Source organism: Anser anser, assembly GCF_964211835.1.
Source record: "Anser anser genome assembly, chromosome: 14".
Lineage (NCBI taxonomy): Eukaryota > Metazoa > Chordata > Aves > Anseriformes > Anatidae > Anser > Anser anser.
In genome coordinates this window covers 4690955-4704006 of record NC_139735.1, presented here as the reverse complement: position 1 = coordinate 4704006, position 13052 = coordinate 4690955, and the positions used below count along the sequence as shown (strand labels likewise).

Below are 13052 nucleotides of genomic sequence, written 5' to 3'. Positions count from 1 at the left end.
GAGTTATAGGCCATGGTGGATATTTAAAGTTTTATTTGCCTCTATGTAGTCCTCATAAAAACACTCTAGGCTATTTGGTTTTAGTAATCAGACATTACAGAGTTCTGATATTATCAAGAGTGATATTAGAGAAGCAGTACAAACCAATCTACTTTAGCAAGTAACCAAGCACAGGTGGAGCTAAAAACCACCTACACCTGTAAAATCTAATGGCCCTGCTTTCTTAGGCTTAAAATACAATACTCAGTAAATGGCTATATTCATCAACCCATATAAATAAAATCTAACAGGTAAAAGGGGAACAACAGAATGTGCAAGAGTCAAAGTAGAAGTACGTAGATAGGTATTTTGCTAATCAGAGCAACCATCGGTTAACTACGTCTATGTAGTAACTGTCTCTTATAGGTGTGAGTTTTCCTCTTCATTTCCAGTTAAAGTTCATCACTTTCATACAGTCCAGACTGCTCAGCCAAACGCTGAAACTCTCCTTCTGGTGAGAAAGCTTGTTTCACGTCCAGTCCTCTGCCATTAAGTGCCAAATACTTGCTAAAAGTTGGTCGAACCCGTAACTGCTTTGGGGCTGGAACTGGCTTGTTTGCATGTGCTGGAAGAGAGAAAAAAGCCTCTTTCAGTGTCTTCCCAGACTGGAAAGACCCAGGGTATAGCAACCCAATTGTTTTTTTTTTTTTTTTTAAAAGCTGCAACATAGAACAGCCAACCCTTAGGAAGAACTTAACAGACAAGCTGGAAATTTATGGGAAGGATGACATTCACCCTCCTTGGTATCTGTCAAAATGTAGGCTTTAGCAGGGCAGGCAGCAGATGCAGACCATTTGCAAAAGACTCATCACATAGTATTGCACAAATGTGAGATTTTCTTGGGCTAGTTACTTTTTCTGTAGTTCATTATCCTGGGAAAGAAGTCCTTCCAGCAGCCCAAGCTTTGGTAGGTTAACCTTCAGGGTCCATTTGGAATACAGGTGCAAGTGGCTGTCCAAGTTGTGGTTACGGCACTGCAGAGTGGTACTTACTTGCAACCTCCAGTCTGGCGTGGCATGTGGCCACTCCTGCTCCGTTGACAGCAGACACTGTGTACCAACCAGCATCTTTCTTGTTTGCGTTATGAATCAGGAGGCAAATCCTTCCAGTATTGTCATGTAACAAGCTGAAAAAAATGTGGGTATTTACATGTGAGTGCTTGGAGGGGGAAGGCGAGAAAGCATTGAAATAATAGTCTGTTTAAATGTGAGGAGCTGAGAAAGCCCTCAACGATTCTTGCAGGGTAGTGCTAACTATTTAAATATAAACACAGCATTTTTATTACAAGCTGCCAATAATTCACATCTTGGTAGCATTCTGGTGGCACCACAACCCTTCTGCAGCTGCCACAGCCTCAGAGTGTGATGAATGCTGCATTTCTTGGTGCCATAGCCATGCTTCTCACTGGGCTGTGTAACTGCTGTTGGAATCCAGTGGCATCTATCTGGTCACAGCATTTTCTCACTGTGTCCTCAAAACAATACTCTGAGCATCATGCCTGCCTAGCCCATGGGCTGGTTCATCATGCCTCATAAACGAGGGGCATATCTAGCTCCCCAGCTGCTGTTTTTATTAAGCAGCTAATTCAAATTTGACTTAAATATTGGTTATTATTTTCCTAACACACTAATAGCCAACTCATTAGTAGGATACCTTATTCGGTCTGTATTATATTGTACCATTTCATTGTTTCTTTTCCAGTAAATCCGAGGTGTTGGGATGGCAGAGATCTGGCATTCGAGTCTGGCTGTATCTCCTTCAAAAACCTTTTTGCTTTGTGGCTTAAAGATGAAAGTTGGAGGTGTGTGATGTTCTTTTGCTAAATTAAAGAGGAAAGATGAGGAGTTACTGTAAGTATTGAACATTATTATTAGGCTTTTTTTTTTTTTTAAAGATTTCAAAATGCTAAATTTAGGAGGGCACATTCCCTACAGCAACTTCTTAGCTTACAGGTAGTTCATTCCATATGCATAGGGGTGTAGCAGCCACAACCCACTTTAGGGGGAGAGTTGCCATCAGTTCTAAGAGATGAGCAACTCCCAAATTCTGGATATCACACTAAGTTTAAATCCCCCACTACAAGGGTTTTGAAGAAATATTTCATCCCAAATGTATATGTTAAAATAGTCTTGGAAAAGGTAAAGTGTTTGTTATACTTTGAGCCTGAAGATCTGGAGATCTACCTCTACTTTGTAATTGCTTTAATATCCCAAACACACAGAAGAAGGCATTAGATGACTGAGGTTCTCTGTGTCTGATAATCATCAGTTTTCTTTGTCTTACCAATTACTTCCACTTTTACTGCAAAAGATGCTTCTCCTGCACGGTTGACAGCCACACATTCATATGTCCCTGCATCAGATGATTTGACCGCTTCAAAGATAAATGAGTGGAATCCCTTTTCTGACACAATCATTTTATGAAACTGGTCTTGATGTACCATCCTTCCGTTCTGATACCACATCACATCTGGGGTTGGCAGCCCACTAACCTGTGAAGGGGAGAAAAGCAGCAAAAGGGTTAAAAAGCTTTAAGATGATACAAACTCTTCAATGCTGTATAGAAATTGATGTATATGGGTGATCGAATCATGGTCATACTACAAAACATTAATTTTTGAATATTAATGTGGTGCTGCGCAGAGAGGAAGGCTCATGGAGTGAGCTGTGCAGAGATGAGCTCTAGCTGCAAGACAGTGGATGCTGTTCCTGCAAACCCCTGTTGTTCCCATCCCATAAAATAGGTTTGATTAAGTCAAAGATGTTCATTGTGGGTTCATGGTGGGAGGGAGCTCACCCATCTAATCAATCTCACAGCTAGCACTGTAGCAGTGCCGAAATTTGTACAATTTTGATAAAGTATGTGAATAAACTGTATCTTGCAGACATGCTCTAGGTTGTCCATCACAGTCAGAAACATCCCTGTCCATCGCATCACAGCAAAATGGCTAAAGGTCACGTTAAGGTATTGCCTGACTCTATTTAAGGCAAGGGATTGAAGTCCTTCTGGATGCAATTGGGAAAAAAACAAGTCATGCCACAATCAGAAAACAATATTTGCAGTAAAGCTGCATATGTGCAAGCGCCAGGTTCTTTCTTACCCTAGGGTTGGCACAGTTACCATGCAGTCTCAGGCCACTCTGCTGTTCTATTTGTTTGTAATTAGTACATTCATTTCCTTGCCATATACCTGCTCCAGCCAGGGCATACTTGAATGAGCCTTATAGAAGACTCATTAAAAGCAGGCAGTCCCCTCCTACATAGGCTGTGCTGGGCGGGATTCCATTCCACTGAAGCCAGTGGGTGTCCCAGCGGAGAGCACAAGGTCACTTCTCTAAAAGATTTCTTGAAGCAAGGTCTTAATATTCAGTTTTTGCACTGAGCTCTAGTGAGTCTTCTGTGGTGGTCCATATTTACCAGCATTTAGCTTTAGCCATACTCTTATACAACTAATTCCACTTATATTTTCCAAGGGAAAACGTTGACACATTTACCCATCTTCTGTTACCAGCTTTACTCTGCCTGGAGAGACCCTGTGCAACCTGCTGTTAGTGCTCTGGCTCATCAAGCCACAAAGGCACTGCAGCTCAGAGAGCTATTCATGCCACATACACCACACAGCTAAGGGGACTGAAAGTGAAAAGCTGGTATTACTTTGAAGTCGAGCCTGCAGAATCGCCCCTCCTCAATAATGACATCTTCTGGCACTTGTGTAAAACGTGGTTGAAAAAACTTTTCCTGAATTGCATCATGTCCACGTTCATCTCCTCTTGAGGATGGTCTGCTCCTATAACGAGGACAGTAGCAGTTGTATAAAAGTTACCATAGCACAGATCTCACTGCAGTGCTGAGTCACTCAGGAGGCTTAGGAACCCAACACTGCAGTTCTGGTTGTTTTTCAGCTGTAAGGCATGAGTACTGATGAACCACTCATCTTGCTGAAGTTATTCAGTTTAACACAGAAGTATAACATAGCAAAACTCATCTTTGGCCTAATATCCAAAAGAATTTACAAGAACAGTGTGGGCCGTGTTTCATCGTGCTGTGTTTTATCATTTACATTGTTGGGCCTTGCTTTGACTAGAAAAGTATTTTCTAGACCATGACACATATTTGCCCTAGATACAAGTCTTTCAAAATTTAGTGTTATGCTTAGAATTGACTGCTTTAACACCACAGGCTTCAGCAGCCATCGTCTAATGGTAGCATTTTAGTTGAAAGGAAGTAAATGAGTTTAGTAATTACTACTTCAGGAAAAATGAAAAGCAAAGGAATGCTAGCATTGTCTAGAAATATTTGAAATAAGGCCTCGAAGAGTAGCACAGCACAGGTTTATGCATTACCTTACATGTGTTGTAGGAACCTGCAGCCTGATGTTCTCTGCGTTCTGGTGCTTGGAAAGAGGAGGACAAAAGGTGAGTTAATTTACAGAGGAAGTTTAATCTATAAACCAAATGAGAAGCCATTTTGAGTTAGTATACTGCTCCTTAAAGCACACTGAATACTTAGAAGTTGTTGGGCTAAGATGTAAAGGAACTTGCATCATATGCTAACATGCTCTCTTTTCATGCTAGACTTTTTGCTGTGCTAGCAACAAGTACTATTAATAGAACAGCTTCTTGTCACTCTGCACAGGTGATAGGTGCAGCAGCTTCGTTTGGCACACTGGGCCTTTGGCAAGCCAATAACCTTTGTTAGAGGGGAGTAGTGCTACTGGCAGTATCTAAAATGAGAACTAAGTACAGAATGTCCTTCCCAATAGCAGGAATAGAAGTGGAATCACTGGCAAGAACATAGTATTGTGCCCACTTAAATATGGTACCAGTAGCAGAGAACACATGCGGGGCTGGAAAATATTTTTCTTTCTACATCACAGCACCAAGTAAGCTTACTGACAGCTCCACAATCACATGAGTAAATCTGCTAAAGTACCCAGGACTGATTCCTGGTAGGAGCTTGGATATTTGGAAAATATAAGCAGAGTTCATCACCAGTGACTCATTTTAGCAATGGAATCAGGCAGAGGAAATGCTACACGGACATTTCTGGGGTGTTTGCCATTACGGTGCTTGGTTCTGCACTCCGTGGCCCATTCCTGTGGAACACTTAAGCCTGGGTTTAAACTTCAAACACTGAATCAGCCTTCAGTTCAGGGCAAGCATCATGTAAGTAAAGGTTTAGCTTTAAACAAAGTTTTAGCTTCATTCCCTGAATGAATCAGTGAATACAATACTGAATTAAAAAAAAATAATATCTAAACATAAGCCAATTTCTCCTTCCACTTTATATGGAGCATTTTTATGCAAAATAAAATGAGGTCTCCCATCCTCTCTGACATCCATCATGTTCCTTTCTTGTCTGCTTTTGTCAGGTGATTGCTGGGGAGAAATAGCTCAAACTGTGTATTCCACCCTTGCTGTGATCTTAAGTGTCTCTTGCATTGAAGAGTTTTGCTAACTGCATTTGGAAAGATGAATGCCAGCCTGCTGGCTCTCTGCATGCATGCAGCAGGAGGGATGTTTTCTTTGGCAGCACAGGTGTCCAGTGCCACATCACAGATATTTCCAGTAACTTTGATCAAAGAAGTGCCAGAGAGAGCTTTTAGCTGGCCTGTTCTGAATAACCAATGAATGATGCAAGTCCCCAACTAAAATGTTTTTGAACATGCCAGTAGTAATAGATTCTTGGCTATCAGCATGTGGGCTGCTAAAATAACTGCTTTGTCTTCTGTTAACAATTGCAAGCTTCTGGAAGGGATAAAACCCCACCAATTCCACCCCCCAGCCCTGACCTCCTGTAGTCAATGTCACTGACTCCAAACAGTGACAGGTGTAAATCTTGCTGTCCTTGCCAAGGCAGAACTCAGGCTATTAGAGTGGGTACCTGGATCCCTCGCTGTGCTTCTCCCTGCCTGTCACAGGCAGAGTGCAATGTGCTGGGTAGCAGCTGTTGCAATTCCTCCCTAGAGAGGTCATTCCTACAGATCAGGCCCAGCAAGGGGATGGTGTAAGTACTGCCAGCATTCGGTGCTTAAACTGCCCCCCCCTCCACCATCATCTCCCCCAAACCCAAATCCCAACTATACAGAGATCTGCTAGCAAAAGCTCTTCCCTTCCCTCTCCTGCACTGGTGCCAAGAAAACACCCTCTCTCCATCCATCCTCTTTAAGTATAAGCAGTTCACAGCACCGCCACTAGGAAATTACTGCTCTAGAGAGAGGCCCCGTTTACCTGCGCGTTCTGCATGTCTTCGCTTTGTGCTTCCAACACAGATGCAGCGTTTTCTGGTCCTAGCAGCCTGCGAGCCATTCTTTCTTCATAAGTTAATCGCTAAAAGCAGAGCAGAGTGGAATTCTTGTCATAAGTCCATTTACTATTTCAGTTCATCTTGTAAGAACGCATTAATATGCCACAAAGTCAGGGTGTTGTCAGTGAAAGCAGTGGCTGAATAGAAACTCTACTTCTGTTCCAGCGGGTTTGCAGTCCGTGATGCCTACTGAAGTCAGCCTCAATATATACAGCACTGAAATGCATAAAAGATTAAACTGCCTGTTCATCAAAGCCTCTCTAATGCCATCTGTGGCCTTCCACGCCTCTTTTTTTTCCGCGCTGGGATTATTTATGGGTAACTGATGGCATTATCTCGGAAGCCAGAGTAAGTCCCAGGGTACCCTTCTGTTAGCACTGGGAAAACTTCCCAAGTCATTCAGCTGTGGATTTACTTCAGCAGCTAGAGGCTAGATGCTACTGTCCCCTACTCCCATGTGTTATTCCTACAAGCACCAAAACACCTGAAACTTGGCTTCCCAAGAGTTTATCTTGGGTTTGGATTTATGAGGTGAGGACAAACTGACTAAGTTTATCTCATGTACAGTATATATATGTGATTACTCCTGTGTAGATAACAATTTGAGAAGGCTTGGGGGACTTTTCCTTAGAAGAGAGCAAGACCTTTTGCAAAACCTGTGAGAGCATAATATCCCTGAGATCACTACTGCTGAGATTAAGTGTGGCTGAGAGTGGCCAGTTGGTTCAGACGTTGTTGGAGGACAAGGGGAGGAGGACACACAGTGGTGATTGCATAAGCCTTATTTTTAGCCTGGCTTCCTATGGGAAGAAAGGCTGGCTTGCAATAGCAAACTTTCTTACAGCAGATAGGACATTCCTGTTAGGGACACATTAACTCATATTTGACCTGACATTATTTTTCCTTCAATGTTTAAGACTATATATATATATATATATATATGTATGTGATACAAGTATTTTTCCACTGATAGTAATGGCAAAACTCATTTCTATTTCAGGGAAAAGAAGATGGGAACTATAAACACTGGGATTTTACTAGTTGCCTCCAACCAGCAGGAAGGTTGCAACTTGCATTAAAGACCTGCTTACTCGAGCTTGTTGCAATGTGCTTCCCAACTGGTAAGCAATTTTTGTCTCCAAGGTTTCGATTTCTTGATCAAGAGGATTATATTTTGTCCCTTCACAGAATGAATAGATAGGCACTGAGTCTAAGACCCTCTTATAGCTCACAGACTTTATCATAAAAGGTCACACATTTTCTTTGATTGGTTATGGTTTGTATAAAAAGAAATCAAAGAGGTTTACCACGTGGTGATACTCTCTAGAGTAAGCTTTTAAGTATCGGTATTTCTCCAAGTTTCTAATGATTTGGGTAGCTTATTAACTCCAGGATTGGAATGCAGAGTGAAACCTGGGCAGAGCAAACTGGTTCTTTAGTCAGCAGCTTTCCCTTACCTGGTTGCCATTCTGGAGGAGGTTGTCTTTGCACCGGAGTTTCTTTTCCAAGTCCTGGATGAGGGCCTCTTTTGTTCCTCGAATTTCTTGGTCGGACGTCTTCTGCATAGAGTTGATGCTAGCTTGTTTGTTATACATTGGCTTTGAGTAACTACTCATGCAGGAAGAGGAAACAAAGTTATTCCTGTAGGCTTGCTTGACTGTTCACTATAGACACAAATGTCAATCTGCTAGCTAGAAACTGTGGTTCAAAGGAACCTGTAAAGAGTTTGGGAGATAGATAGGCTAGGTGGCATGACTGAGGACGAAAAACTTAGGGGGAAGCATCATTGTCTAATCAAGTCATTCAGTGTCATCCCACAGAACTGTCACAGTCGCTTGCTGTGGGTCATCATTCAGCATTCCTAAATCTTGCAGTGGCCTCTGTCCTGGTTTGAATGCATGCAGCCAGGCTAGCAGTGTTTTGAGAACTCCACTGAGCTTGGAGGGTCTCTCCAGGAGCAGGTTCTCCCTTGAGAACTGCACTCCTGTGCAATTTCAATTGCTAAAAAGGCTCTTGGTGCTGCAAATCCACAGCAGGGTCACAAACTAGTTCATTATGTGTGGACAAATGATTTACTATCTTCTTCTTCAGGGCCCCAGAAGGTATTTCTGTTCAGATGTTCAATAACTAAGCTTATCCCACAGGGGTCTTTAGGTGCCATGCTACAATCCCCACATAGCCTGCTCCTGTAATCCATAGTCAAGAGACGATCAAGTCTTGGCTCTGGCAGCAAGTTAGATAGTAGACTTGATTCCGAAAGGTGCTAGGAAAAGAGGAGCATCCCTCACCAGGTTGTGAAGGTCTACAAGAGGTCACAGCATTCTGTGCTGACAGGATCTAACCCCGTTCCTTAAACACAGTAGGGCCTCATAGTTATTTGTATCTAAATCCGCTTGCCTTGGTCACTTAGGATTTTGGTCCCCTGATTACAATAGGGCGGAAGAGTTATAATTCTCATGTGTGTTCCAGAACTACTTGGACTTAATAGCTTGCCCAAGTTATAACTTAATAAATTGCCCAACAGATTAATAAAGTCTCATGCCCCATTTACCCGTCTGTATAATTAGGAAAATAATTTCTCAACTCACAGGATGCTGCGTTTAGTTCTTTGGAGCAGCTTATGTGAAAGGCATAGTGAGGTACCAAAGCCCTTTGCTATGAAAACAAACAACCTCCCCCACAGACACAAATCCCAGCAGTTACTCCAGATGCATACCTAACCCACAAGGACTCCTGCAGGACTTTTAAAAAGCTCTTCTCAGTGTCCCAGCTACCCCACTTGGTCTTACCTTCCCACAGTGCTGTGCTCCAAAAAACACCCCCCCAAAAAAAAAAAAAAAAAAAACCCAACCCAGAAACGTTCAGGTTTCCTGAATACAAACTGACACTTAAACCTGTATTTATAGCCAGGTCAGCATGAGCCCCCTGCCCCTATCACCTTTCTAATACCCTCTGCTGGATATTCGGCACTGACTTTCCCTGGGACCTCCAGCTAATATTGGCAGGAGTACAAGTTGGTGAGAAGGCAAGACCCAGCTCCCTTTGAGATCTCGCTGACCTTGGGAGGTATTTGGATTGCAGCCCAAAGGCAAAATGATATAATACTTATTCAGGAAAGAATTTGGTCTTTGGTCCTAAGGGGTAAAATTTTGAAGCGGCTGCCTTTCTGCTAGTACGTATGATTAATGAAAACTGTATTGTAGGGAAGTGTAGAGTCCCATCATGATGTAGAGCCTGAAAATTCTGCTGAGACTTACTAGGAATCTTAACGTTGTGAAACAGCAGTATGTGAAACATACTGCTGCCTTCCTCGCTGTTCACAGGGCATGTTTGTTGAGAGAAGTTCATTTGAGATGGCCGACTGTCTTCTGTTCTGGGTACCGTTAACAAGTGATTCCCATCAAATCACACTAAACCGTTCAAACTGAGCCCAACAAACGTGTGCAACAGCCAGTGGCGTGACTGCTGGGCAGTTCAATTCCTCATTTATACCCGCCTTTCCCACAGAGACACCAAGGGCAAGCACTCAGCCTCCTAACCCGCCTCACTTCACGCATGCAAAGCCCTGCCTCGCGCATCAGAAGTCAATGGGAGCTGGACCATTGGCTTCGGCCAAGCTGGCCGGGTTGGGGTCGGGTTGGTCAGTGCGCAGGAGAGGCCAGGCCAGGCCCGATTAAAGCGAGGGGAAGTTAGCAGCCTGTGTATACTTACTGAGGTTCCCCGGGAGGAGTTTGGCTGTTATAATCAGGCTGCGAGGGTAGCACTGAGCACAGGAATGCTGCGGGGGGTTGGTTAGGCATGGATATAAGCCGTTGCCCGGATGATGAGCTAGCAGGAGACTGCGCAGACGCGGGCGTGATGGGATATGTGGATTCCTTAGGGGCACTACAGGAAGGCGAGGAGAGCGTGATTGAAGAGCTCAGCGATGACGAGGAGGAGAATTTCTGCCCACTAGGGTTACGAGGCTGTATTAGAATGGAGGACTGTTTGATTTGTCTGCTCGGCTCTGTAGAGGTTGCAGGTCCCGGAGGCTGCTGTTGCCCTTGACACACATTCTTAGACTGGATAAAGTGTTTTGGACGTTCGTAGTTAAACATGGTTGGTTGGCACATAGAGGAAACGGATGGGAAATTATGGACACTCATAGGAGAAGTTTCACGACTGTCCTGGGTTTTTGTTGGTGATAACTGGCTTTGGATAGGTGACGGGTAAAAACTAGCTGGTAGGCCACGAAAGCTTTCTTGGCTGGGCTCCTGGATAGAATGGAACCCTGGCCTTGCAGAATAGAGGCTTTCTTGGTGTGGATTTTCCCTTAAGGAAGACAATACAGATAAAGTAAATTGTACATCACAATTTAACTTGCAAAAATACTGTGTTGTGAGCAGTCATTAGCAGTCCAAAGAATACTATGTTCAGGCAGTTGACAGTTAAAGCTTAAGCTTAAAATAAGACGATTTAGGATTGATTAGAGCTATTTCAAAACTATACAAACGTTTCAGGTTAAAAGAACAAGTCACGCACTCCATCAGAGCCAGCTGCAGTGCTCACCATGGCTATCTTATCTGCAAGAGCCCAGTAATTTCTGAAAGAAATAGCAATTGGCTTATTGCAACAACCCACCACCAAATTTTTGAATTCAGATCTTTTTATATCAAATTGAGATTTGGGATTGGAATGCCGAGGACGGTGTTTTTCTGTTCAAAGAGATTTCCTGAGATTTGCTGTTGTGGCTAATAACTGCCAGAATGACATAGCCCCAGGATAAAGTAGGGCCCGCCAAGCAGCTTAGAGGTCCTTCATTTATTTTGGAAGTCATTGATATCTAAACCTGGTATCCCATCAATTTACAGAAGGGGAATGTTTCATTTAAGCAAACTTACTAAGTTTGTTGAGACTGACAACTAACTTCAGCTCCAGGATAAATAAGTACCAGCCTTCCCCCACCCCAAATAAATGAAAAGCTACTAATAAAAAATGAGAATGTAAATCCACACAGTTACATGTGCTGGAAAAAATTGTAATCTTGCCCCACTGAGATCAGCTGTTTTGCTGCTATATATACACAGTATATTGTATTCCTCTCGTTGGAGAGCCCAAAGAAGGGATCCACGGGGTCAGAAATTCCTTGGGGGGAGATCAGCTGAAGACGTTGCTCTTGTTTTATGAGGATTTAAAGCTTTCATTTCCTAAAAGTAGTTACGAATATTAGTTGTAAATTAACAGTAAGTAAACAGGTTTTGTAGTAAAAATTCCCTGGTTTTCCCCTTGTCGTGTTCTTGGAATTTGAAGCCAGCTGAAGTTTTTGGAGCATATCCAAACTACGTTCTCATTCACTAGTGCAAAAAACTTGTTGAATCTTGTTTTTGTACCACTTTGATATCACTGCCTGTGTACAGGTTCATTCATTTCATCTACAGGCTATGTACAGCAAGTGACCTTTACTTTCTTTTCTAAAATACCGCAGTAAAATAAGGTACTAAATGAACACTGCCCCATGATGCACGGATCCACCCATCACAGCAAGGGATAAGTTACATTGCCCTCAAATCATTCCACCTTGATTTGGAAAACAAACAGTAAACTTTTGACTTTACCAGATGAAAACAAAGAGCAGTAAGAAACCCTTTGCTTTCTTTAAAAAACGAACATTTTTCCCTTCTCTGCACCCACAGTACCTTAAAGGTACATTTTTATCTCAGCATCAGCCGTCGCATTGCAATTTTTCATGCCAGCTCACTAGCAGATTTGAAATAAAAAAAATGATGGAAGAAAAAAAAAAATCTTACCTACAGCCTGGAAGTTGTCACCTGGGCTTTAACCAGTATTTTGGGAAGGGGCCGTCATTCACTGACACAGACTGTCATAGTAGCCCTCTGCGTAGCATTATAAGACCAGAGACTTTAATGTGCTGCCAACAAATGACACCGCTGGACCTGCCTGTCCTCCTGCTACACCAGTGTCAGAATAAGAGTCTCTACCAGCCCAGCTCTCTCGGGGGCGCTTCATTTAAGGGCCAGAGCCTCATTTTTTGGCAGGTGCCTGTGGTCAGCAAATCACGTAATGTGGGCAGCGGTAAAACCTGCCCGCATGGCGGCACCGTGCCCTTGCATCACCGTGTCCTGTGCCCGTGCCATATGCCCTTGTATCTCCATGCCCCGTGCCCTTGCATCCCTGTGCCCTGGCATCCCCAAGTCCTTGTGTCCGTGCCCCACTGTCAGGCTGGGCCTCCGAGGCTCACGGAGGAGCTGAGCCCCTCCAGGAGCGAGGCCCAGACCCCGCTCACTTGGGGAGGTGAGACAGGGCCCTCCTAAAGGAGCGGTGCTGGGATGGTTCCCTGGGGCTCAGCCCTGCATGGCCACTGTGGGATGAGCGGCTTCGCTGTTGGGGCCACAACTTGGAGCAGCCATGGGTGTTCCCAGAGCCCAGGTATTTGTTTGATCTCACTCCACGCAGTCAGCAGTTGAGGCTTTCTTTGTTTGTGAAGTCTGTGGTTTTCCAGGGTTGCCCAGGCTGGCAGCAGCAGCGGGCATGGAGCTCCCGGCTCTCCCCACCGACCAAACTGCTGAGGGTCAGCCTTGCTCCCTGCGACATCCTGGGACTAAGCAGGAGAAAGCAAAGAACTGAAGAAGTTCTGCAGGTGCTGAAGACAAGAGCAGCTTTTGCCTGTAGCAGGCAGCAGCAGAGGGCTGCTGCAATGTGCTGAGACAC

At 43.8% G+C, this 13052-nt stretch overlaps 1 protein-coding gene across 7 annotated transcripts; it reads right to left on the bottom strand.

Annotated features, from left to right (window-relative positions):
- Nucleotides 1-16: 16 nt before the first annotated feature.
- MYOT (myotilin) lies at nt 17-13045 on the bottom strand. 7 transcript variants are annotated; one of them, XM_083798349.1, is made up of 10 exons: nt 12131-13045; nt 10056-10655; nt 7802-7952; nt 6269-6367; nt 4382-4425; nt 3693-3825; nt 2323-2530; nt 1693-1858; nt 1032-1165; nt 17-604 (listed from the first exon to the last, which is right to left on the bottom strand). In XM_083798349.1, exons 2-10 carry the CDS (start codon nt 10487-10489, stop codon nt 432-434), a joined length of 1542 nt encoding a protein of 513 aa, XP_083654475.1. In that variant the 5' UTR covers nt 10490-10655; nt 12131-13045; the 3' UTR covers nt 17-431. The 7 variants fall into 7 exon arrangements, with proteins under 7 accessions (XP_083654475.1, XP_083654480.1, XP_083654474.1 ...); XM_083798354.1 differs by lacking the exon at nt 10056-10655 and adding an exon at nt 10893-10926 and having other exon boundaries at nt 12131-13043; XM_083798348.1 differs by having other exon boundaries at nt 4382-4431; nt 12131-13042.
- Between the last annotated feature and the right edge of the window lie 7 nt (nt 13046-13052).

What these genes read in the sequence shown, in the direction of transcription:
- MYOT (XM_083798348.1), bottom strand. Translation starts at nt 10,489, where the DNA reads ATGAGTGTCCATAATTTCCCATCCGTTTCCTCTATGTGCCAACCAACC. An exon ending in TCCTCCAGAATGGCAACCAG is followed by an intron (nt 6,368 to 7,801) that starts GTAAGGGAAAGC and finishes CTCTGCTTTTAG; the next exon opens with CGATTAACTTATGAAGAAAG. An exon ending in TCTGCAGGCTCGACTTCAAA is followed by an intron (nt 2,531 to 3,692) that starts GTAATACCAGCT and finishes TCCCCTTCACAG; the next exon opens with GTTAGTGGGCTGCCAACCCC.